Source organism: Mustela erminea, chromosome 5, assembly GCF_009829155.1.
Source record: "Mustela erminea isolate mMusErm1 chromosome 5, mMusErm1.Pri, whole genome shotgun sequence".
Taxonomy (NCBI): domain Eukaryota; kingdom Metazoa; phylum Chordata; class Mammalia; order Carnivora; family Mustelidae; genus Mustela; species Mustela erminea.
The window spans coordinates 43,491,849-43,517,675 of record NC_045618.1 but is presented as its reverse complement, the minus strand read 5'-3'; the positions used below and the strand labels follow the sequence as shown (position 1 = coordinate 43,517,675).

At 34.0% G+C, this 25,827-nt stretch overlaps 1 protein-coding gene across 4 annotated transcripts in view; it reads left to right on the top strand.

Annotated features, from left to right (window-relative positions):
- Positions 1-25,827, top strand: part of VPS13C (vacuolar protein sorting 13 homolog C) — a 188,236-nt gene that overhangs the window by 38,171 nt on the left and 124,238 nt on the right. For 3 of the 4 annotated variants that reach the window (XM_032342736.1, XM_032342735.1, XM_032342738.1), the window contains 11 exons: positions 1,293-1,352; positions 2,279-2,359; positions 3,813-3,870; positions 5,890-6,017; positions 8,253-8,359; positions 8,914-9,085; positions 10,411-10,473; positions 20,927-21,056; positions 21,614-21,708; positions 24,393-24,535; positions 25,350-25,542. In XM_032342736.1, the coding sequence (XP_032198627.1) occupies positions 1,293-1,352; positions 2,279-2,359; positions 3,813-3,870; positions 5,890-6,017; positions 8,253-8,359; positions 8,914-9,085; positions 10,411-10,473; positions 20,927-21,056; positions 21,614-21,708; positions 24,393-24,535; positions 25,350-25,542 (1,230 nt within the window). Of the gene's footprint in view, positions 1-1,292; positions 1,353-2,278; positions 2,360-3,812; positions 3,871-5,889; positions 6,018-8,252; positions 8,360-8,913; positions 9,086-10,410; positions 10,474-14,225; positions 14,275-20,926; positions 21,057-21,613; positions 21,709-24,392; positions 24,536-25,349; positions 25,543-25,827 lie in introns of those variants that run through there. The other variant, XM_032342739.1, reaches the window with a different exon arrangement.

The window sequence follows — 25,827 nt, the reverse complement described above, 5'->3', positions numbered from 1 at the left end:
CTGCCTATGTTCTCTTCTAGGATTTTGATGGATTCCTATCTCACAATGAGGTTTTTCATCCATTTGGGTTTATCTTTGTGTATGGTGTAAGAGAATGGTCAGGGTTCATTCTTCTACATATAGCTGTCCAATTTTCCCAGCACCATTTATTGAACAGACTGTCTTTTTTCCACTGGATATTTTTTCCTGCTCTGTTGAAGATTATTTGACCATAATGATGAGGGTCCATATCTGGGCTTTCTACTCTGTTCCATTGGTCTGTGTGTCTGTTTTTGTGCCAGTACAATGCTGTCTTGGTGATCACAGCTTTGTAATAAAGCTTGAAATCAAGCAGCAGGATGCCCCCCAGCTTTGTTTTTCTTTTTCAACATTTCCTTGGCAATTTGAGGTCTTCTCTGGTTCCATACAAATTTTAGGATTGTTTGTTCCAGCACTTTGAAAAATGTGGGTGGTATTTTGATTGGAATGGCATTGTAAGTATAGATTGCTCTGGGCAGCATAGACATTTTAACAATGTTTATTTTTCTGATCTATAAGCATGGAATGTTTTTCCATCTTTTGTATCTTCTTCAGTTTCTTTCATAAGTGTTCTGTAGTGTAGTTCCTCGAGTCTAGATCCTTTACCTCTTTGGTTAGGTTTATTCTAAGGTATCTTATGGTCCATATATACAATGGAATATTACTTAGCCTTCAGAAAGGATGAATACCCAACTTTTGCATCAACATGGATATGACTGGAGGAGATTATGCTGAGTGAAATAAGTCAAGCAGAGAAAGTCCATTATCATATGGTTTCACTTGTGGAACATAAGGAATAACATGGAGGACATTAGGAGAAGGAAAGGAAAAGTGAAGGCGGGGAATCGGAGGGGGAGATGAACTATGAGGAACTGTGGACTCCGAGAAACAGACTGAGGGTTTTGGGGTTGGGGGATTTGGGGAATGAGTGAGCCTGGTGGTCGGTATTAAGGAGAGCCTGTTTTGCATGGAGCACTGGGTGTTATACGTAGACAATGAATCTTGGAACACTACATGAAAAACTAATGATGTACTATATGGTGACTAACATAATACAATAAAAAAAAAAAGAAAGAAATTAGAACCTCCTCAATTCTATTTTCACTGTTCCTTTGATTTTGTCATATAGACAGGGAAGGAAACAGCTCACAGTTTAGCTCATGGTTAATTAGGTGTCATTTCTTTTATCTAAGTTATTTTGTTATAGTTTATAAATATTAGAGTACTGTTTTATGATATATATACTTCGTTTCACAGTTACTTTTTTCTTTTAGACTGCAAATGAACACTGGACTCCATGCATATTAAATGAAGCAGAAAAAATTATATACAAGGTATTATACTGGATTAAGAATTTCTTGTTATTTTTCTAGGTACAAACAATGTGCAACTGGAGTATGAGTTAAAATTGTAAGGTCTAGTTTGGGCTCTGCTACTTACTTTGTGACCCTCTGTAATCACTTACCTTTTCTGATGTTTAGATTCTTCACCTAGCAAAAAAAATCAGATAAAATTAATATTTCCCAAGTTGTATTTTATGGAGCATTAGGTAATTGAGATATTAGATTTGTAGAAAAAATATTCCCTGGTCAAGATTACTTACCAAAGTACTAAACTGTACATAGTTAAGCTGTAATCACAGGACTTCACAATAATTTAAATATGCTAATAAACATTGTGAATTTTTCAAGAGGGTTGTCTAGTATGTTGCTGTTGCTTTCCCACCTTACTGTTCTAGAATCCCCTCCCCTCGCCCCTCTTTCTAAACAGTCATTCATATCTACTGGAGGAATCATGTCTTTCTTATTCAGCAAAACATGTACAAGTCTGTTAAAGAGTAAATTCTGTTAGTTGTTACATGTTACATGTAACAAGTCTGTTAAAGAGTAAATATTTGATAATTTAATGAATTAATCTCCTTAGATAGTGTTGCTGGAAGCACAATTTACCAAATGCTAAGATTAATAATAAAGTCCATGAATAACATGCTTGTTTTTTTCCCATTTTTGCTCTATTTTTTTTCCTTTAAAAGTTCAAAATGGGGGGAGGGTATGTACTATGGTGAGTGCTGTGAAGTGTGTAAACCTGTACACCTGGGGCTAATAATACATTGTATGTTTATAAAAAATTTAAAAAAATTTTTTTAAAATTTCAAAATGGCAATTGAATAATTCTAGGGTGAATGTGAGAATAATCTTTTAATACTGATTCATAATTTTTATGTGTCAGTTGCTTGACTTCTTTTATTTTTCTTTTATAGCTTATACGACTTGATAGTCTTAGCGCCTACTGGAATGTAAACTGCAACATGTCTTACCAGGGATCAAAGGAACAGATCTTGGTAATTTCAATTTATAACTGGAAGAGCTAACTCTACTCCCTAAATTTTTTTAACTTAAGAGGTCTTTAATGAGCACAGGGTATATTTTTTGTTTAAGTTATATTTAACCAAATGAGAATTGTGAAACAGCTCTTGGAATCCACTCCTTTTTACCTAAAAAAAAAAAAAAAAATTTTTTAAGATTTTTTTTTTTTTTAATTTATTCATTTAAGAGAGAGAGTATGAGAGCAGGAGCATGAGCAGGGAGGAGTGTCAGGGGTAGAGGGATGAGCCAAAGGCAGATGCTTAATTAACTGAGCCACCCAGGTGCCCCCAAATGCACTCTTTAAAAAAGCACTTATGGGGAAGCCTGGGTGGCACAGATGGTTGAGTGTCTGCCTTCAGCTCAGGTCATGATCTCCAGGTCCTGGAATCAAGCCCCATGTGGGGCTCTTAGCTCAGTGGGGAGTCTGCTTCTCCCTTTCCCTTTGCCTCTCCCCTGCTTGTGCTCTCTCTGTCTCTGTATCGCTCTCAAATGAGTAAATAAATAAATCTTTAAAAAAAATCTGCATCTAAACTTCTGGAGGGAACTATTTAAAAAACTAAATAAAAAGCACTTATGAATTTGAAGATCTTTGTGAAATCATTTACTACACAGTGAGGTAATAACCTATACTATTAAACTAAAACTGCTCTTGTGGTTTTATGCTCTCATTTTGATGGCATTACGTTGCGTTTCATATAAGAATGATTACTTATAGAGTATTATAGAGAAAGATGGTACTTTTGAGATATAAAGAATATATCCTTAGGAAATTTTCTTTTAAAGTATAATTGATCTTAGAAAATATTTTAAGCATTTGTGATGATGATTTCCTCAACAGTGAAAGGCTAATTCAAAACTTCAGTGTGCTAAGTTAATCTTAGTCATTTTTATATACTTAGAGGAAAAAGGAAGAGTTGAATTTTCTGGACTTGAATTAATTCAAGATTCTTTCTCTTATTGCTCAGAAAGATATTGTAACAAATAATTTGCCTTTTTCTAGAAAGTGTTTGAAATCCTAATTCATGGATGTTTAGTTCTTTTTTTATTTTTAAAGATTTACTTATTTTTTTTGAGGGAGAGGCTAAGAGAGCCTGTGCAAGTGCATGGGGCGAGGGATTGAGGGAGAGAGAATCCCACTGACCAGAGCCAAAATCAAAAGTTGGCCACTTAGCCAACTGAGCCACCCAGGTGCTGCAGTTTTTGTTTTTAAGTCAGAGGGGAACAGGATGTGATAAAACTTTTAGATATTTTAGAATTTTTAAAAATGATCTACTTCTATATTTTATTCTTCAGAATAAAATGCTCATTGTATTTTTCTTATGGACTACTAATTACAAAGAAGAGAATACAGATATAGCTTTAAGAACCATATGTGTAGCTGAACATGTGTGCATTTTTTTTCATTCTCATCTTCAATTTTCTGTTTAGGATCAGCTGAAAAGTGGAATTCTTAGAAGTAGCAATATACCTGTAAATCATCAATACAGTAAGTAGTGGTAAAAGTTTATTTCATGTTATAGGAAGCATAGGATTAAATACTCTGTCTCAATATACTTTTTCTGGTAAGGTTACTTTGACAAAGAGGAAGAATTTTATATTTTAGTTTTATAAAGTTTTTATCTTAGTTTTATAATATATTTTAGTTTTATAATTAGTTTTATATATTTTAGTTTTATAATAATGTATTTAGTTTTAAATAAAGTTTTAGTTTTGGATTATAACAAATTGTTAAGGAATAGATTATGACACATACGCCACTGGAGAATAAGAGAAGAGGGTAGTAGTGTTGTAGTTTACTCCCAACAGCTAAACAACCTTGACCTCCATGTTTCCTTCTTGTTATCACCTTTGTTTTAGGAATTAGGTTTTCTTTCCTTTTTTTAATAACTAAATCCCTGAGATTTTGGTATTCAAGTCAACCTTGCCATGTCACTATTAGAATGTTATGACAAACCAACCACTCGAGAGATTTTTCCAAGTGGCTTTTCTAATTCTTGGTATCCTCATCTTTACTTATTTTTAAATAGACTGCTAACAAAGCAGACTATTTATTTGTGCCATCTATTTTCTCCATTTTAGTTTCATTCCAAAGAGGCTATTTTTTTTTTTTCATTTTATATGTGAGAATTTTCTTTTTCTTTTTTTTTTTTAAATTTCTTTCCAGCATAACAGTATTCATTGTTTATGCACCACACCCAGTGCTCCATGCACGTGCCCTCCTTAATATCCACCACCTGGCTCCTCCAGCCTCCCCCCCCCCCCTTCAAAACTCTCAGGTTGTTTTTCAAAGTCCATAGTCTCTCATGGTTCATCTCGCCTTCCAATTTCCCTCAACTCCCTTCTCTTCTCCATCTCCCCTTTTCCTCCATGCTATTTGTTATGCTCCACAAATAAGTGAAACCATATGATAATTGACTCTCTTTACTTGACTTATTTCACTCAGCATAATCTCTTCCAGTCTCGTCCATGTTGCTACAAAAGTTGAGTATTCATCCTTTCTGAAAGAGGCTATTTTTTTTTTTTTTGATTGAGTATACCCCTTTATGTTTCTTCAGCTTTCATGCCCATCTTCTTCCATATTCCGTATTACTCTGGTTCACTGTTGTTTTCTTCATATTCTTTTATAGCTGACTGCCTTTATGTAAGAGTTGGCACTTTCTTTTTATGTTCATACATGTATTTAGTGATGATGTTTTCAGATGAAAACAGAGAAGTATTTATTTTCATTTGTGAAAGAACTAGCTCAGAAGAATCTACAACTTCATTTATAAGTGGTATCCTCCACTTATAAAAACCTCTAAATAAGTTAAAAATTTTATACAATCTTATGCAATTATAAATAATGTAAGATATCACAGTTTATCTAATTTTAATGCTATTCACAGTTAAATGTATTGTATTACTTTGCCTTGTTTGTCACCTTACCTAATACACCTTTTCATGCTAGTTTTTAACTTCAAGAATATTTTTTGGCTTGATTCTAAGATTATATATGTAATGGTTGTTTTGAAAAATTGTGAAATGGTAAGGACTTTTTTCTTGGTAATATGTATATAATTTGTGATTCTGTTCCTAAATTTAATTTGTGATTCTGTTCCTAAGTTCTGCCAATGAGTAAATAAGACAAATTAATCAAATTTTGTTTCCTACCTTGTGTTAATATTTTTAATGAATACTAAAGTGATTAAATGTCTTGTAGTAAGTAAGAGAAGCCTGATTTTACACAGACTGAATAAGTAAGAGTAGATTGTCTATTACTTTTGTACATTTTTACTTAGAGGTGTAGGACTCCAATTTCATCCTTGGAGATTCCACTTTAACTTGCAGTTCATATTACACAGATGAGTAGTTGCTTGAATATTTTTTGGTAGTGATTTTTTACATTTTTTGCATTTTTTAAAATTACTTTTCTATACTTTCACTGTAACAGTGTTCTCATAATTATATACAGTTGTTCATATGTAAAGGCATATAAACATATCTATGTCTTCCCTTGTGATGTAAGTTTTCCAGCCAATATCGGCTTCTGCAAAGCTCTACATGAATCCTTATGCGGAAACAGAGCTCAAAACACCCAAACTTGATTGGAACATAGAAGTACAGAACATTGCCATTGAGTTGACCAAACCTCAGGTAAGATTCAGGTGGTCATTTCTGGTTTTGATTAGCTTTGATCTCAACTGCTTTTGTCCTTTGTGATTATTCCTTCTCCAGTACTCTAGTGGTTCTTTTATATACTTACATTTCTATTCTATTTATATATATATATACACAACACACTCATATATGTATGTATGTGTATAGGTGTATATATATTTTTAAGAAAATAAATACTAAATTTAAGAAATCATTTCCTTCATTTTATCTGGTCTTATACTCTAGTGGTTCTTTTATATATTTACATTTCTATTCTATTTATATAAAAATATACACAAACACACACATATATGTATGTATATGTATACGTGTATATATATTTTTAAGAAAATAAATACTAAATTTAAGAAATCATTTACTTCATTTTATCTGGTCTTTTCCTTATTGATGGAGAATCTTACCAAATTATAGCAAATGACATTATTTCCATTTAATTTGCAATTGATGGAAGATTTTAATGTGATTTGTTTCTCATTCTTATTATATGCCCTGGGAGTTTAGATAACAGATGGAGAACTGGAAGTAAAAGAAGGAGAAGGGATTTAGTTAAATGAGCTTTTAGCTCAGTGCAGCCCAATAAGAATACACAGTGGTTCCCCTTCTCTGTGGTTTCCTTTTCCTTGGTTTTGGTTACATGGGTCAACTGTGGTCTGGAAGCAGATGATCTTCTTTCTGATGTATGGTCAGAAGGTCAGTAGTGGCCTAACACTGTGTCACTGTGCCTACATCATTCACCTCATTTTATCTCACCATTAGGTGTTTTATCACAAGAAGAAGAAGGATGAATGCAGTACAATAGGATATTTTGAGAGAGAAATGCACACCACATTCACATAACTTTTATTACAGTATATTGTTAGTTCTATTTTATTACTAGTTATTGTTGTTAATCTCTTACTGTGCCTAATTTATAATTTAAACTTTGTCATAAGTATATATATGTGTAGGAAAAATATATCATATGTAGGGTTCAGTACTATCCATGGTTTCAGGCATCCACTGGGGGTCGTAGAACATATTCCCTGAGGATAAGGAAATATTACTATAATGCGGTTTGTTTTTGTAATTTTAAATTTTCTAGTAGCCACATTAGCAAAGTAAAAAGAAAAGATGAAATTAATTAATAAAATAACATTTTATGTAAGCTAACATTTCCAAAATATAATAATTTCAGTATGTAATCATTGTAAAAAATTGTTAAGCTATTTTACATCTTTTTCTTTTTCCTAAGAAAAAGTCTTTGAAACCTATTTTTAAACTTAAAATACATTTTTTATATTTTAAACTTAAAATACTTTTTTTTTTTTAAATTTTTTATTTTTTATAAACATATATTTTTATCCCCAGGGGTACAGGTCTGTGAATCACCAGGTTTACACACTTCACAGCACTCACCAAAGCACATACCCTCCCCAGTGTTCATAATCCCACCCCCTTCTCCCAAACCCCCTCCCCCAAGCAACCCTCAGTTTGTTTTGTGAGATTAAGAGTTTAAACTTAAAATTTTATTTTAAGTTTATTTTAAACTTAAAATACATTTAAGTTCAGACAACCCATATTTTAAGTGGTGAATAACCACACTGTAACCATTAGGTAGTAGTGCATTAAGAAAAACCAAAAGGAAGAAGCTAGATTTGCTCTTCTCTTTACCTTATCTACAGTCCTGTGTGTGTGTATGTGTGTGTGTATGTGTTTCCCTCCATTTGAGCGGTTTACCAGGCGCATGCAGAGTTCTATTGATGGTAAGATGGGCAATTAGATAGCTTTATCTTGCTTTAGTTATGTAATGATTTTCTGGAGCGGTTTGCAAATCAGCTCATAGATAGTCCATACTGAAATGATGGTCTAATGGAGAATATGTAGTTTTAGAAACAACCATATTCTAGTCCCTAGTTGCAAATAGCATGTGTGTTGTTTCAGTGGGCATTTATTGCACACTGTAACGTGTTTGAAAATAGGATATATTACTATTGATGGTACAGCTGTTTATTTGACAGCACTTTTTTCTTTTTGTAGTAGAACTTAAAAATTATGTTACAACTTATAATGAATGTCATCTTAAATTTGATGAAATATGATATTAATAGGCAGGCAACGATGATATTCATTGTTCAGGGAAGTTAGAGTTTTACTATACTGAAAATATACTAAAATTTGGTGTTTATCTCTGTGTTCAATGTAATAAATATAACTATTTTTTTGTTTTAATAGTACTTAAGCATGATTGACCTTTTGGAGTCAGTGGATTATATGGTTAGAAATGCCCCTTATAGGAAATATAAGCCTTATTTACCACTTCATACCAATGGTCGACAATGGTAAGTTAGACTCTTTTTTTTTAAAATGAGAAACATATAGTTAGGAACTCTCAGATTTAAGAGACCTTTAAAGCCATGTAATGAAGCTACTCTTTTTTTTCTTGATAGACATGAGAGGGATATCTTATATATTATGTCTTTGTTACTTTTTTCGTATATACATTCTCTTGTGATCTTGCTTTTAGACTGTTCTCGAATTCTCAGCTTAGCATTAAGACTTTAATCACGTTTTGGTCTTAGTGCTCTTTAGTCACCACATGGGCTCAGCGTTACAACCATATTGAGATAGTATTAATTTTGCATAACATGTCATTTTGTGTCTTTATGATTTTGCTTTGACATACCCTCTTACTGGAGTAATTAGCTCATTTTGCAATTTGTTTAAGCTGGAGAATTGTACTGGGGAATTGAAATGTTAATTACTGGGCTCTTAGAGGAGAACAGTTAATAAGAACAAAAAATGTAACAACATAGATCTAAAAAGTAAAAGCCATTTTCCTGCTGCTTCTTAAACCTTTGTTTTCAAATGTGCATTAACAAAATTTGATTTGCAGGTGGAAATATGCAATTGATTCTGTTCTTGAAGTTCATATAAGAAGGTATACACAGATGTGGTCATGGAGTAACATAAAAAAACACAGGCAGTTGCTCAAGAGTTATAAAAGTGCCTACAAAAGCAAGCTAACCCAGACTAAAGTCCCAGAAGAAATACAGAAACAAATTCAGGTATAACTCATATATATTGATGAAAACTATTCTTTGTTAAATCATCCTTTAAGTTTTCCTAAAATAATTTGAATTAAAATATAATTTTAGAAAGAATATAGGGCATGGATTGCACGGAGCACTGGGTATTACATTGCAAACAATGAATCATGAAACACTACATCAAAAACTAATGATATACTGTATGGCGACTAACATAACATAATAAAAAAAGAGAAAGAATAAAACTGATTTCTTTTTGAGATAATTTTATGGGAAAATGCAGAGTATTTTTTCAGTTTTTTTTCTTTAAACAAATATTTCCTTCACATCCTAGTATCAGAAAAAGATACTAGAATACAAGAAACTATTTGGAGAAATGCATTTGGTTTTTACGATAATGTTTATAAAATCAGTGTCAGAGTTATTCAAATATATGTTTATTATTAGCTAGATGTATGTTATTAGTTTTGTTAGTGGCTTTTTTTCAGAGTTCCAAGTATTATATATAAAAAAACAGCTCTTATATTCCTCAAAATAGGAACCCCTATTAAATACAGAAAAATACCCCATAGTATATAATTTGCTCAGTGTCGTCTGGTCTTGATTATATAACCATTTCTGTCATAAATTCATAATATGAAGAATTAATTGCATTCCTATTATTCTGAAATAATATGAGAATTGCTAATATTATATATTAGAAAAAGCATCAAGTTTCTTAGCCTCTCAGATCTGATGTTCTCATCAGAGAACATGTATAAAATGGAAACAATATTTGTTTTACAGAGCTGTGAGAATTTCATGAACTAGCACATAGATTACTTCATACATAGGTCACCTAATACATGTTTAGGTTTTTATTTATTTTTATAAAAATTACCCAAATCGGTTTCTACTTAAACATAGTTGTTGATTTATAGAATTTTTCATTCTTAAATTCTGTGTTTTATGTTTTTCTTTCTTAAACTCTGTGTTTCATTCTTTAAATTCTTTGTTTATGCCTTTAGTACAATGGTATAAAATAGTATGAAAAAAAGTGAGTTAATACAAACCATAAGGATAATACCTAAAACAAGCCATCCTCCTAAATATTCTTGTTTCTATAATGGTGTCATTAAATTCCTGTTTTTATATTGTATTTATTGAAGATTTGCTTTCTTAGAAAACTTATTTCCATTATTGCAAAAACAAAGTATAAAGCTGAGTGTACATTCAAATTATCCTTTTATTAGATCACAGTTACTGTTTGTTCACAGACTGAACAAGCCTAGAAATCCTAGAATAAAATATTTTTTTAATCTAATGCCATTTTTCTTGTTTACAAGTGTCTCTTTGTTTTATAGGATTTGGAGAAGACTCTAGATGTTTTTAACATCATTTTAGCAAGGCAACAAGCACAAGTTGAGGTAATTATTTTGATGAGCTAATTGTATGTTTTAAGCATGTTACTACTACTCTTTTAAACTTGAGATCAAGAAATCTTTAGCTTCATGGGACTTGTTCAAGTAATAATAAAGGTTGATTTTCCATGCCTTCGTTTAGTCTCAGGAGAAAAAAATTGGCATATTGGGGAAAAAATCCCACTAACATGAAAAAGAAAAAAATTTTAAATTTTATAAAAGAATCTGAACCCCCCCAAAGGAAGTAAATAAAAGTTGTCTGTAATCCTAGCAACATAGAATGCTGCTGTTAATATTTTGACATACAGTCTTCCAATTTTTCTCCCTTGCTTAAGTACTAACTGACATATGCTTTTTATCCCCCAACCTTTCACTTTATCTTTGCTTTGTTTCCTTTTCCTTCTCTTCTTTCCTCTTTCCCTTCTTCTTTTTGCCCATAATTAGAATCAATTTTTATTTCATAGGTTATGCTGATTTATCCCATTTGGCATATTCTACCTTGTCCACATCATTCCATCTCAATCCTATTATTCTGTAACATGACTTCTTTGGTAATTAAAAAAATAAATTTTAAGTGCAATACAACTCACGATAGAAAAGTTAGGAAATAGAGATATACAAAGAAAGAAAATAGAAACACCTATTATCTCACACTAAAGATACCTACCATTAATATTTTTTTGTATATTCTCTTAGGTTTTTTTTTTATATTCATAGATCTCCAGGCACATAATCTTGTTTTTAAATGGGACTAAAGCACTTACCTGTTCATTCATTTACTTAGTAAGTACTTGTTGAGAACCTGTTTTACTAGCATCATGGTGAAGAGCATGGACTCTGGAGTCAGCTTTGCCTACTTGTGTGATCTTAGGCTGGCTATTTAACCTCTTTGTGCCTCAGTTTCCTCATTTGTAAAATAGGATTGATTCATAATACCTACATCGTATAGGGTTGCTGTGAGAAGGGCATGATGATCCATGTAAAGCACTTGGGCTGCTGAATACCTGGAACATGATGATTACTAAATAGGTGATTTTCTTCATTATCATCATCATCATCATCATCATCATCATCATCATCATCTGCATTAGCAAACAGAAGTGAACAAGCAGACAAAAATCCCTCATTTACATTCTGGCAGAAGAAGGATAATAAAAACGTAAATAAAAATAAAGTAGAACAGAATATAAAGAAGCAATATCTCACTTGCTAGGTGGTGATGATGATGATGATTGCAATTTTAAATTGGATGGTCCAGGAAAGCCTCACTAAAAAGGAAACATTTGAGCAAATACCTGAAGAAGATGAGGGAGTCACCAGAAAGTTATCTGAGGGAAAAAGATACCAGGCAGAAACAATATGGCAAGCTGGAAGGTTTGGAGGTGGGGGTTCATTCACAGAACTAAGGGAGTGGTGAGAGAGAAGAGAGTGGTGGTTAATGAGGTCAGAACAGTATAGTGGAGTAGTGAGAGTGGTACTTTGGGAGTTGGGGAAGGTGCCAGCTTGTAGAGTCTTAAAAATAATTGTGTGAATTTGACTTTTACTCTGAATTTGCGGAGCCATTTGGAGAATAGAATGATATAACCCAACTTAAGTTTTAAAATGCATTCTGCACAGACCTGTACCCCTGGGGATAAAAATATATGTTTATAAAAAATAAAAAATTAATTAAAAAAAATAAAATGCATTCTGGCTGCTCTTTTGAAAACAGGTTGTAAGAGGGAGAACAAGGGTGAAAATAGGGAGATCAGTTAGGATGCTACTGAAATATTTGAAGAGAAATAATTGTACCTTGGCTGAGAGTAGTTGCAATGGAAATGAAGAGAAAGGGTCATATTCTGGATGATTTTTGAACATGGAGCTAATATTTTCCAACTGGTATGGGTTATAAGAGAGAAGTTGGAGATGACTTTAAAGATTTTGGCCTGTTGCAGTTGGAAAGATGCAATTTTCATGAAAAGAGATGGGGAAGTCTGGATAGAACAAGCTTGGGTGAGATGGAGAGATCAGGAATCCAGTTTGGGACCTGTTAAGTTTTAGGTATATTTTAGACAATGATGTGTGGAGCAACAGAGTAGGATCTTAGATACATGAATGTGTGGTTTAGAAGAAAAATCTGTGCTATATATATAAATTTGGGAGAGGCGAACACATAGAAGGTATTTAAAACCATGACATTGAATGAGATCACCAAAGAAATTAGAGTAACTAGAGAAGTGTTCCAAAGACCCAAATTACTTTGTTATAGATCACAGAGATGAGATCCAACAAAGGTGACCATGGAGGAGTTGCCAGAGGTATAGTTGGGAAGCTCTGTGATTGTAATCTCCTCAAAGTGAAGTGAGGAAAGAAAAAGGGAGTGATCTACTGTGACAGAAACATGATTAGTCAGCTGAGCTGGGGACTGAGAATTGACTATTATATTTACCAAAATATGGGGTATTTCAGCCATTATTTCTTTCAAATAATTTTTTTTTTTTTTTTTTTAAGTAGGCTCCTCTTTCAGCATGGAGTCCAACACTGGGCTTGAACTCAGGACCCTGAGATCAAGACCTGAGTTGAAATCAAGAGTCAGACACTTAACTGACTGAACCACCTAGGCACCCCTCTTCAAATAATTTTTGATCAAATTTCTTTCTTCTTACCCTTTTGGACTCTGATTTTATTCACACACAAACACACACACACACACACACACACACATACACACACACTTGACCCTTGAGCAATATAGGGGTTAGGGACCCATTGCATAGTAAAAAATCTGCATATAACTTTAGACTCCCCCAAAACTAAACTACTAATAATAGCCTACTGTTGACCATAAGCCTTACTGGTAATATAGACAGTTAATTAATATATACTTTTATGTTATATATATTATATACTATATTTTTATAATAAAGTAAGCTAGTGAAAAGAAAATGTTAATAAATCATAGGGAAGAGAAAATACATTGACAGAATTATACATATATTTATTTTTAAAAAGTCCATGTGTAAGTTCACCTGTGTAATTCAGACCTGTGTTCAAATAATTTCTGGTCTAGATTTCTTTCTGCTTTCCTTCTTGAACTTCAATTTCATACACATACACACAAGTATGTACATCTATATGCATGTATGTAAATATATACTTATACATGAGATCTTTCAATATACCACAAGTTCCTGAGATATTGTTCCATTTTTTTCATTAATCTTTTTACTCTTTGTTTTTTAAAATGGATAATTTCTGTTGATATGCCTTCAAGTTTATACTTTTCTCTGTCATCTCCATTTTAATATTAGCCCATCCTAATTTTTATTTTAGATAATTTTTTTTAGTTCAAAAACTCCTTCTGAGTTCCTTTTTATAGTTTCCACTTCTCTGCTGAAAATTCCAATCTTTTTAGTAATTTCAAGTATCCTTCCCTTCCTATCATGTGACAAAGATAATTCCAAGTAATTTCCCTTTCTATCATGTAACAAAGGTAACATTGATTCTCTGCTGGTTTCAACATCTAAGTAATCTGATTGTTGACATCTGTTAATTGTCTTTTCCCTTGAAAATGGGTCACATATCTTTTTTTTTTTTTTAACTGCATCATATCCTAGGCATTGTGATATTATGTTGTCTCTGAGTCCTTCTTATATTCTGCAAAACGTTGGTATTTTGCCTTAGCACACAACCTAATGATCTTTAGTTTTGTTTTGCATTCTGTGGTTCTTGGTTCAAATCTCAATTCCATATTTTCTGCCTTTGGTATGTTGGTTTAGGTCCATTTTACACATGAATAGCACAAGAATTTGTTGGAGACTTGTGCAGGTGGGTTCATATCTCATTTCAGGTCTCTAAAGCTTTGCTGCTTTCCTTTAGGTTACTTTTATACATGGGCAGCTTGGGTTAGACTGAAATTCATGCAGGTGCATACACAGAATTAAGAGATAACCATTCTCTGACTCTTCTCCCTCTAGCATGTCCCTTGTCCCCTCCGGTTTACACGGACTCCATTTTCTCATTCCTTGGCCAGACTGTAGAATTTCTTTCAGGTATTCAGCTGCTTGTGCCTCTGCAGTGCTCCATGATTCAGGCCTGCCTCAGGGTACAGCCATGTGAAGTAGTTTTCTCTGGCTGCATAATAAACTCAGTGGCTTAAAGCAATACACATTTATTTATTTATTTAAGATTTTATTTATTTTTTGGCAGTGAGATCATAAGTAGGCAGAGCAGCAGGCAGAGAGAGTGAAGCAGGCTCCTTCCTGAGCAGAGAACCTGATGTTGGACTCGATCCCAGGACCCAAGATAATGACCTGAGCAAAGGCAGAGGCTCAACCCACTGAGCCACCCAGGCGCCCTGCAATACACATCATTATCTCAGAGTTTCTCTGGGTCAGAAGTTCAGGTATAGCTTACCTGAGTTCTCTGCTTATGGTCTCAAAATATTGCCCTCAAGATGTTGGCTGGGACTGTAGTTTCACTTGGATTGTCACCGATGAAAGATCTACTTTTGTTGGTGGATTTTCTGTGGAATGGAGAACTTGAGTTTCTTGCTGGCTGTTGGCCAGAGGCTGTGCTTAGCTCTTAAATTTCATATCATTTCCTTGCCAGATGGGCCTCCAGACATAGGCAGCCCACAATATGGCAACTTGTTTTTTCAAAGGGAGAGAGAGACTCCAGCAAGACAGCTCGCACAGTTTCATGTACATAATCACATACACCTTGTCACCTTTGCCATATTCTGTTGGTTAGAAACAGGCCATAGGGCATATCCACGCTAAAAGGAAGAGGAATGCTCACGGGCAAGAATAGGAGGGAAAAGTTATGGGGGGGAAGGGGGTAGGGAGACCATGTAAAAAACAAAACAAAATAAAACATGGGAAGCTCACTCTGGTGAAGGTCACTCCTCCAAGTTTTGACTCATTTCCATCATCTGCCTACTTTGCTTTTTAGAGTTTATTGTAGATATTTTTGTATTTTTAGAATTTTTAGTCATCAGCATGAAGGATGGGCTATAGAGGGCTTATGTCACCATGGAACTGAAAGTTCATTTTTGGATTTAGCAATAAGGAAGTCATTTAAAAAACAATGTTTATGAGAGAATGTAGGTAGAAACTTGATAGGAATGAGAGAGAGGGGATGTAAGGGGAGAACAGGTAAATGGAGCAGTGCCTGGTGGAGGAATGTGGAGTCAAGAAAAGGTTTTATAATTTGCTGTTATTTCCTTTAAAAAATGTATTAGTGTAAAAAATGTATTAGTGTTTCATTTTTATGCCAATAGAATAATTTATTCAGAATTTTAAATAGCTTCTGTGCATATATCAGAATTTGTTTCCCTATTTCTCACTGGTTATATTTAAGTATAAATGAGACTTCAATGAACAGTCTTGTCTACATGCTTTCTCAAACATCTCTTGTTTTCTTTTTTTTTTTTTAAAGATTTTGTTTATTTATTTGACAGACAGAGATCACAAGTAGGCAGAGAGGCAGGCAGAGAGACAGAGAGAGGAGGAAGCAGGCTCCCCGCTGAGCAGAGAGTCCAACGTGAGGCTCGATCCCAGGACTCTGGGATCATGACCTGAGCCGAAGGCAGAGGCTTTAACCCACTGAGCCACCCGGGTGCCCCCATCTCTTGTTTTCTTAGAGCACCTGTGCTCCCCAAGGTACAGTTTTTGGGTCAGGGTATATGAGTATTCTAGAAGTTATTTGCTACTGCTGGGCCTTGTTCCTATGAATTAAAGGAATGATTTTCCAGAAGGAACAGATCATTTCAATCCTTCCTAAGTTGAGTTGCTTGACTTTTATTGGATGTTCTTTTTAAAAAAATTTTTTTCAGAGAGAGTACAAGTTGGGCATGGGGTGAAAGAGAGGCAGAGGGAGAGGGGGAGAGAGAGAGAGAGAGAAAATCTTAAGTAGGCTTCACGTTCAGCATGGAGCCCAACACAGGGCTCAGTCTCAGGACACTGAGATCATGACCTCAGCTGAAAGCAAGAGTTGGACACTTAACTGATACCCCTAATTGGGTGTTCTTAATACCAGTTACCAGGTGCTTAAAAATTGACAAAAGAGGATTATTGGATGCTGTAGACAAAGGGATGGATATACATGAAGAAAAGGCATTTAGAGTCATCCGAGGTGAAGTTTTGTTTTTTTTTTTTTTGTTTGTTTGTTTGTTTTTAAAGATTTTATTTATTCATTTGACACAGAGAGATCACAAGTAGGCAGAGAGGCAGGCAGAGAGAGAGAGAGGAGGAAGCAGGCTCCCCACGGAGCAGAGAACCCGATGCGGGACTCGATCCCAGGACCCTGAGATCATGACCTGAGCCGAAGGCAGCGGCTTAACCCACTGAGCCACCCAGGCGCCCCGAGGTGAATCAATTGCAAAACAGAATCCACAGGGTCACAGAATTTAAAAAGATAGGCAGGAACTGGCTGAGGTTATTTACCGTATAGTCTTTGCTGAACCAGGAAGGAGCTGAAGACAACAGAGAGAGTATTAACGTGAAAGGATTCTGTATTTCTCTTTGTATTAGGTCATATGTATTTAAAATCTATTTTTGGTCTCATATAGATATATTTTACTTTGAAATAATTATAGATTCATAGGAAGTAAAGCAAAGATAACTCACAGAAGTCCTTAGGTACTCTTCCCTCAGTTTTCCCCAATGGTTATATCTGACATAATTATAATATTAAAATCAAGGATTAGATACTAGTATATTATGTGCATATAGTTCTAGATCAGTATACATTTTTAAATATATTTTTAAGTGATAATTGTCAAGATACAGGAAAGTTTTTCCCAGTATTTTTTATTTTGTTTTATTTTCTTCTTAGTTATTATCACTGTTTGAAATTAGTATTTTTATTTTTTGTGCTTTCTAATTAATTCACTCTGTCTTTTTAAATTTTTGAGTTTATTTTGAAATTCTTCAAAATCTGTGACATGCTAATCACAGCTTTACAAACATTTCAGTGCTAATAGTGGTGAATGTTACATTGGTCACTACATTATCTTAATGTCTCTTATCGACATTACTTTTGAAATTTCTCTTGATTAATTCACTTTTCAAAATAAAAGTGTTCCCTTTAAAGTTTAAAAATATATGTTATAGAATACTAAAAAGTAAAATTTTTATGTGTGATAAAAAAGATGGTAACAAAAAAATTTAGTGCCTGCTCTTTTAAAATCATTAGTTAGGGGCACCCTGGGTGGCTTAGTCAGTTAAATGTTGGATCTTGAGCTCCGGGTTGTGAGTGCAAGCCCCAGGCTATGCTCCATGTTGGGGGTGAAGCCTACTTAAAAAAAAAAAAAAAAATTTTTTTTTTTTTAGTTTTTAACATATTTAAAAAACCTTTTTAACTAAACTTAGAATTTTTTTTTAAAAGTAGACTCCACACCCAGCGTGGATCACTGTGTGAGGCTTGAACTCACAACCCTGAGATCAAGACCTGGGTTGATATCAAGATCCAACGCTTAACTGACTAAGCCACTGGTGTGCCCCAACATTTTTTGTTTTAAGTAATCTCTGTGCCCAATGTGGGACTTAAACTCATGGCCCTGACATCAAGAGTCGCATGTTCTACCCATAGAGCCATCAGGCACCCCTGTTGAGTTAAAAGGTTTTTAATAAAATGTCAAATACTGTACAGCTGTTCCTGTATCTAGATTTACAGAGAACTGTTCACAAATCCATCTATTTATTAAGTCCAGTATGTAGGACAGGTTTAGGCTTGCAGGCTGAGGTTGCATTTTCTCTAAAAGAATTGTTGATGTTTTAAAGCTTAAAAACCCAGATGGTATACATTTAATTGGGTGCCTTTGCTGAAACAGCTCAGTTTCATCTACTCCCTGCTTGATGATCTCTCCTATTGTTGAGGAAACTCTTATGTGGTATCTCATTGGTTCTGAAACTTGCTGCATATTAGAATCTATAGGGAATTTGTTCAAAACCAATGCCTAGAGTTCACTTCCTCAGGTTTTGTGGTGGTGCTTGGGCATTGTTGTTTTTTGTTTCTGTTTTTTTTTTTTTTAAGTTTCCTGATGATTCTTAAGTGCATCAAGGACTGAACACCACTGAGTTCTGTATTGATACACAGTAACTGATTGAGCTGATTTGTCATTCACTTTCAGTTCAGAAATTCAAACAGGGCCTGAATGTATGCGCTTATCTCTGGCTTGTGACAAAAATGTCACTTTTCCTCCATGCTTATTCTTTATGTTCTCAGGCACTACTCTAGTCTCTTCCTGAATTATCAATGGTGTAATAGTGCTCTTCCATTACTACTTTTATTTATTTATTTATTTATTTATTTAACTTTTATTTTTTAAAGGATGAGCCCTTTTCATAGGTTGCATGATTTCTTTGTCCTAAAGATTAATACCTGCTATCGAACTATGTAGCCTCTATTTAAATGATAGATAGATTTGAAATTTTTTAAGCCACTCTCAGGTTTTATTATTTCTTATTTTGTTTTTTATTTCAAGTGCTTCTTCTCAGTAACACTTAACCCTTACAACTTCTTTTGTTATGGACATGATGGGGTTAGTTCCACTCAAAAAATATCTCAAAGCAAAAGACAAACACAGTAAGCACTTGGATTAATGATACTGTACCTAAGTCTGACATGAATTCCAGATATTGGTGGCTAAGAATTGATTTGCTTTCGCTGAAGCTTTGTATTTGTGAACATTTTAAAGTAGAAAGTTTAGTAGCAGGAATGAAAATGGTAGCTAACATTTTCTTGGTCTGATTTCCTGGGTATTGTCAATTCTGAGGAAAGTACTATTTTCTTCAATTTATATTAGCAAATTAAGACATAAGTTAGACAAATTGTCTAAGTTCTACTTATCATGAAAAATACCAAAAAGAACACTAATCTTCTATACCAAGAGAGTAAAGGAGCTAGATGTTATTTCATATAGAATATAAAGTAATCAGATATATATTTTTTACTTAATATATTTCTGACCAATGAAAATGGGTTGGTAATCTTGACAAAGATAGTTATGGCTGAGGTATAAATGATAAAACTTTGATAGTTTTTCTCACAGATGTAGACCTCTTCCCCATTTCTTTTTTTAAAAAGATTTTATTTATTTGACAGAGAGAGATCACAAGTAGACAGAGAGGCCGGTAGAGAGAGGGAGAAGCAGGCTCCCTGCTGAGCTGAGACCCCCCCCTGGGGCTTGATCCCAGGACCCTGAGATCATGACCAGAGCAGAAAGCAGAGGCTTTAACCCACTGAGCTACCCAGGTGCCCCCTCATTTCTTTAATATCTAGTTGTTAAAGAGAACTTAGCTGGGTGCTTGGGTGGCTCAGTCGCTTAAGTATTTGCCTTTGGCTCAGGTCATGAGCCCAGGGTCCTGAGATTGAGTCCTGTGTCTGGCTCCCTGCTCAGCCTGTTTCTCCCTCTGCTCCCCAACCCCCACCCTGCTCACACGCTCTCTCGCTCTCTCTCAAATAAATAAAATCTTTAAAAATAAATAAAATAAAGAGAACTTACTTAACTTAGTTTAAACTTCTCTTTACTAATTCAGCTCTTTTTTTTCAACTTCCCTTTTCGAGTATTTTACCTTTTGTAATATGGGGAGACTTGCAATAGGCTACGAGTTCATTACCATTTTAAAATACTATAAATTTTAAGTGGGAAAATTATTAAAGTTTACTTATTCAGGAAATGAGAAGATAGAGTCTAAATAATTTATCCCCTTTATTCTATTCATCCTCTGTTTTCTGCTTTTTAGTTATCTATATTTTAGTATTTCAAGGATTTGCAGAAAATCAAGACAGAATTTATTGAAAAGAGAATGAAATGAGATTCAAGGACTGTTTTTATTTATATTTGACCTTTTTCCCATGTCATAGTTAGCAAGCCAGCAATGTATATGAATTCTGAAATATGATTGTTTTAAATTAATTAATGCTTCTGAGGGTGGAAGCATCTTTTTAGAGAACTTTTTTTGTTGTTGTTAGAGAGAGAGACAGAGCCGGAGCACAGGCAGACAGACTGGCAGACAGAGGCAGAGGGAGAAGCAGGCTCCCTGCCGAGCAAGGGGCCCCGAAGTGAGACTAGATCCCAGGATGCTGGGATCATGACCTGAGCCAAAGGCAGCCACTTAACCAACTGAGCCACCCAGGCGTCCCTTTAGAGAATTTTTTATTTTATAAATCTGCAGTCTTAGTGGCTTGTTACCTTAAACATTTGGAAGATATTGCTCAAAAAAATTCACTTGAAACTTTTAATGTGTTTCTGTCAAAATGCAGCATCATCAACATTTTATCAATAGGTGTGGAAGGTAAATTAACAGTGTAACTATATTAACGAAATCATGTTGAACACCATTTCAGAAGGCTTTCTTGACTGTTTTTAACCTAATGTACTGTTAAAAAAATTAACCATTGTTTTTACCCAGCTACACCTAAAAACAAAGAGGAAATTTACTCTTTAAATAAATTTAAAAATTTTTACTTTCAGGTGATTCGATCTGGGCAAAAATTAAGGAAAAAGTCTACTGACACAGGCGAGAAACGTGGAGGCTGGTTTAGTGGGTTTTGGGGTAAGAAGGAGTCTAAGAAAAAAGATGAAGAATCTTTGATTCCTGAAAGTAAGTTCCAAATCAGATAATTTATTGTAACTGATAAGAAAAAAATATATAAATTTATTTTAGCCAGTTAGCAGAATTTTACTATGTTTATTATTAGTAAATGTATGAGCAAATACTTCAGGCTAAACATGTTTGGGTTTATCTAACTAAATTAAAACTTTGATATTTTTGAGGAAATTATTTGTGTGAAATTTTATAAGTTTAAATTCAAAAGTGTCAACATCTGACATTTCTTACTGTTACTTTTTACATGGATATTAGAAGTTTCACTTAATTTTTAACATACCTAGGGAGTTCTAAAGTCCTTATGTGAGACCAGAATTCTGTTAATGGTGTCTCTTTGCCTTTTTTTGACGTAAGCAAATAAATACATGATGTTTGTTTTAACTAGGCAAAGAAATATATTAGAAGAGATTACCTGGGTGCTTGCTTTTGCGTTTGTGCATTTGCTTGAGCAATGATTTTTCAGGCACTTGTTAGTTTCTTTGATGTTTTTTTAAATTTTATCTGTAAAATTGAAGCAATTGATTTCTTAAAGAACTGTACTTTCTTTGTAGCTATTGATGACATTATGACTCCAGAGGAAAAAGATAAGCTCTTCACTGCTATTGGTTATAGTGAGAGCACCCACAACTTAGCTTTACCCAAGCAGGTAATTATTTTTAGGTGGTTTTAGAGGTATTTTGTTTCATTTTACTGTATTATCTTGAATTGGATTAAATGAGTTAATGATTTTTATAAAAATTTGTCATTTGTTTCTTCTCACAAGAGTATGTAAGAAGAATTGGAGTAAATTCTTTTTTAAATGTTTGATAGAATTTACCAGTGACATTATCAGGTCCTGAGGTTTTCTTTGTCAGGAGGTTTGATTACTGACTCAATCTCCTTACTCATTATTGGTCTGTTCAGATTTTCTGTTTCTTCATGATTCAGTCATGGTGAATTGAACATTTCTAGAAATTTCTCCATTAGGTTGTCTAATTTGTTGGTATACAGTTATTCACAGGAGTCTTTTACTATGATCCTTTGTATTTCTGTGGTATCAGTTGTAATAGCTCCTCTTTTACATATAATTTTATTCATTTGTCTTTCTTTCTTGCTTAGTCTAGCTAAAGGTTTGTCAGTTTTATTTTTAAAGAGCCAACTCTTGGCTTTATTAATCTTTTCTATTGTTTTTTTTAATTCTCTATTTCACCTCTAATTTTTATTATTTCCTTTCCCCTAACTTTGGGCTTTGGGATGCCTGGGAGGCTTTGTTGGTTAAGTGTCTACCTTCAGCTCAGGTCAGAATCCCAGGGTCCTGGGATGGAATGGAGCCCAGTATTTGGCTCCTTGTTCAGCAGGGAAACTGCTTCTCCCTCTGCCTACCATTCCCCCTGCTTGTGCTCTCTCTGACAAATAAATAAAATCTTTAACTTTGGGCTTAGTTTAATTCTTCTTTTTCTAGTTTCTTGAGATGTAAACTAAATTGTTTATTTCAGATCCTTCTTCTTGTTTTATGAATTTATCACTATAAACTTCCCTATTAGAAGGAAGATGCTTCTGCTCTATCTCAAGTTTTGATGTATTGTGTTTCTTTTTTTTTATATCTCATGTTGTTTTCTTATTTTCCTTTTGATCTGTTCTTTGATACAGTGGTTGTTCAGGGGTATGTTATTTAATTTCCACATATTAGTGAATTTTGTAGCTTTCCTCTTTTTTATTTTTTAAGATTTTTTTTTTTTTAAGATTTTTTTTTTTATTTATTTTATTTGACAGACAGAGATTACAAGTAGGCAGAGAGGCAGGCAGAGAGAGAGTAAGGGAAGCAGGCTCCCTGCTGAGCAGAGAGCCCGATGCGGGCCTCGATCCCAGGACCCTGAGATCATGACCTGAGCCGAAGGCAGCGGCTTAACCCACTGAGCCACCCAGGCGCCCCTATTTTTTAAGATTTTATTTATTTATTTATTTGTCAGAGAGAGAGAGAGAGCACAAGCAGGCAGAGTGGCAGGCAGAGGCAGAGAGAAAATCAGGTTCCCCGCTGAGCAAGGAGCCTGATGCAGGACCTGATCCCAGGACACTGGGATCATGACCTGAGCCAGAGGCTGTGGCTTAACCAACTGAGCCACCCAGGTGTTCTGTGACTTTCCTCTTAATAAGATCTTATTCCTTTGTGGTTGGGAAAGATACTTAATATAATTGACATCTTCTTGAATTTTTTAAAACTTGTTTCATTGCCCAATATATGCTCTATCCTAGGAAATGTTTCTGTGGTCTTGAGAAGAATGTTTATTCTGCTGCTGTTGAGTGGAATGTTTTGTGCATATCTCTTAGGTCCTTTTGGCTTACAGTGTTTTAATCCATTGTTTCTTTATTGATTCTCTGTTAAGATGAGTTATCTGTTGTTGAGAATGGGTTACTGAAGTCCCCAACTATTGCCATTTATTTCTTTTTTTAGTTCTAATAGTATTTGCTTTATATATTTAGGTACTGTGATGTTGGGTGCATAAGTATTTACAAATCTTATGTTTTCTTGATGAAATATATTCATCATTATATAATAACCTTCTTATTTCTTTTGACAACATTTAACTTAAAGTTTATTTTCCTGTGATATGAATATAGCTACCCTTTTTGGGGAGAGTTACTTTTTGCTTGAAATATCTTTTTCCATTTCTTCACTTTTAGTCTATGTGTGTCCTTAAACCTAAAGTGAGTGTCTTTCTTGTAGGCAGCTTATCATTGGCTCCTTTTTTTTTTTTTTTTTAATCTGCTGTGCCATTTTTTATTTTTTATTAGAAAATTTAATCTACTTTCTTTTAAAGTAATTATTTAGGTAAGGACCTAATGTTGCCATTTCATTAATTATTTTCTGATGTGAATCTTCCTCTCTTAGTGTGTGTCTTCCTTTGTGGTTTGATGAGAATCATCTCCCTGGTTCTCTGTTCTACCTCTTTTTGACCTATCAATTTTTTGGTCAGGATTTTTATTCTCAGTATTTTTTTTTTTTTAACCCTCCAAAAACATCAAGCAGATGTTCTCTATATTTTGTCCAGTTTTTGAGCCAGAGGATTGGTCTGAATTAGTTTGCTTTAGTGAAAGTTGGTGAATTGAGTATTTATGTGACAAAATATTTAGTGAAGTTTCATTTATTATCTCTAAAACTAGGAGAAATGAATTTTGAATCCTTAAAGTTGTCCTTTTTGAACAATTTTGTAATTTTGTATTGAAATTTTTAATGTTCTTTTTGAGAATATTGTATTTAGATCACTTTATAATTCAACAAATTTAAATAAGAAATTATTAAAGAAAGTACTAATTGAACTATAACAATTTTCATTCATTTCCTTTGTTTAGTATGTTGCCCATATAATGACACTGAAGCTAGTAAGCACCTCTGTCACATTAAGAGAAAACAAAAATATTCCAGAAATATTGAAAATTCAGATAATTGGCCTGGGCACCCAAGTATCTCAGAGACCAGGAGCACAAGCACTTAAGTAAGTTTTAAAAAGCTTATTATTTCAGTTTTTGTTTCTAGATAAGACTTGGCCTCCAAATAACATTATTTAGCATTAAGCAACTGATTAATAATAATTCTTTACTTTATTTTCCTCTTGTGTCGGGCCTTTTTGTATCTGAATTTGTTTTGTAATGAAGCTGTATGAGGAGTTCATCATTTATTCTACCCTCTATTCTTTCCTTCACAAATACTTCTTGGATACTGTTAAATTTATCAGTTTGATACTACAAAGGCTAGCACAGGAATATTTAGTTTCTGTTTTTAAGAAGTTTATGCTGGCTGTTAAGAGAGCATAGCCAGAAAGTTATAAGAACTATGTAACATATGAGAAAGCTCAGAAGTGAGAAGATGCTGTAAGGTGAAATGTTGATTGCCCCTTAGGCTCAGTCGCAGAGGAGAATGGGCTAGAAGAATTGGGACTTGGGGTAGGCAAGTAGAAAGGAGTAGAAGCAGGGATGAGGGTGTTTTCAGGTGACATGAAATAGAGAGATGAGTTCCTGAGTGAAGTTAGCTTACATTCATGTGACAGTGATCGGAAATCCTATAGTGTTTGGGTGTTGGCCAAAGTGGACTTCTCATGTGGTTGAAGAGTTAAGAGCCAAAAACCAAAACAAAATCCCAGGTTGTATGGGTAATTAAATGTCAGGCCAAAGAGTTTGGACTTTACCTCAGGTAATGGGTATAGTACTGGCTCTCAAGGGAGTTTTTTAAAAGGAAAATTTATATTTTAACCCATTACATTACACAGCATCTTAATTATGTTACTTATTTATTTACTCACTGAATTATAGGGTAGAAGCAAAATTAGAACATTGGTATATAACAGGCCTGAAACAGCAGGGCGTTGTACCATCACTTGTGGCTTCCATTGGCGATACTACCTCATCCTTGCTTAAAATCGAGTTTGAAACCAATCCAGAGAACAGCACTGCTGACCAGACTCTGATTGTTCAGTCTCAGCCTGTGGAGGTCATCTACGATGCTGTAAGTGCAAGGAGAAAGTCAATCTTTATTAAACCCATCTTATACTTCTGGTGTATGGTTTTCTTATTTTTCCTCTTTAACACTTAACATTTCTTTACTTAGCAACTAAATTTAGTAATACTTTTTTTCTTGTTTTAAAAGCAGTACATGTTTAACAGTTAATTTTGCTTTTTCATATGCTGCCATTTTTTTTTCTGCTCTATTTACCTATGCTTATGTTAAAGTAAAAAAAAAAAAAAATCTAATATACGATTCAAAAAGTCTGTGTTGGAGCATTGGTTGGTG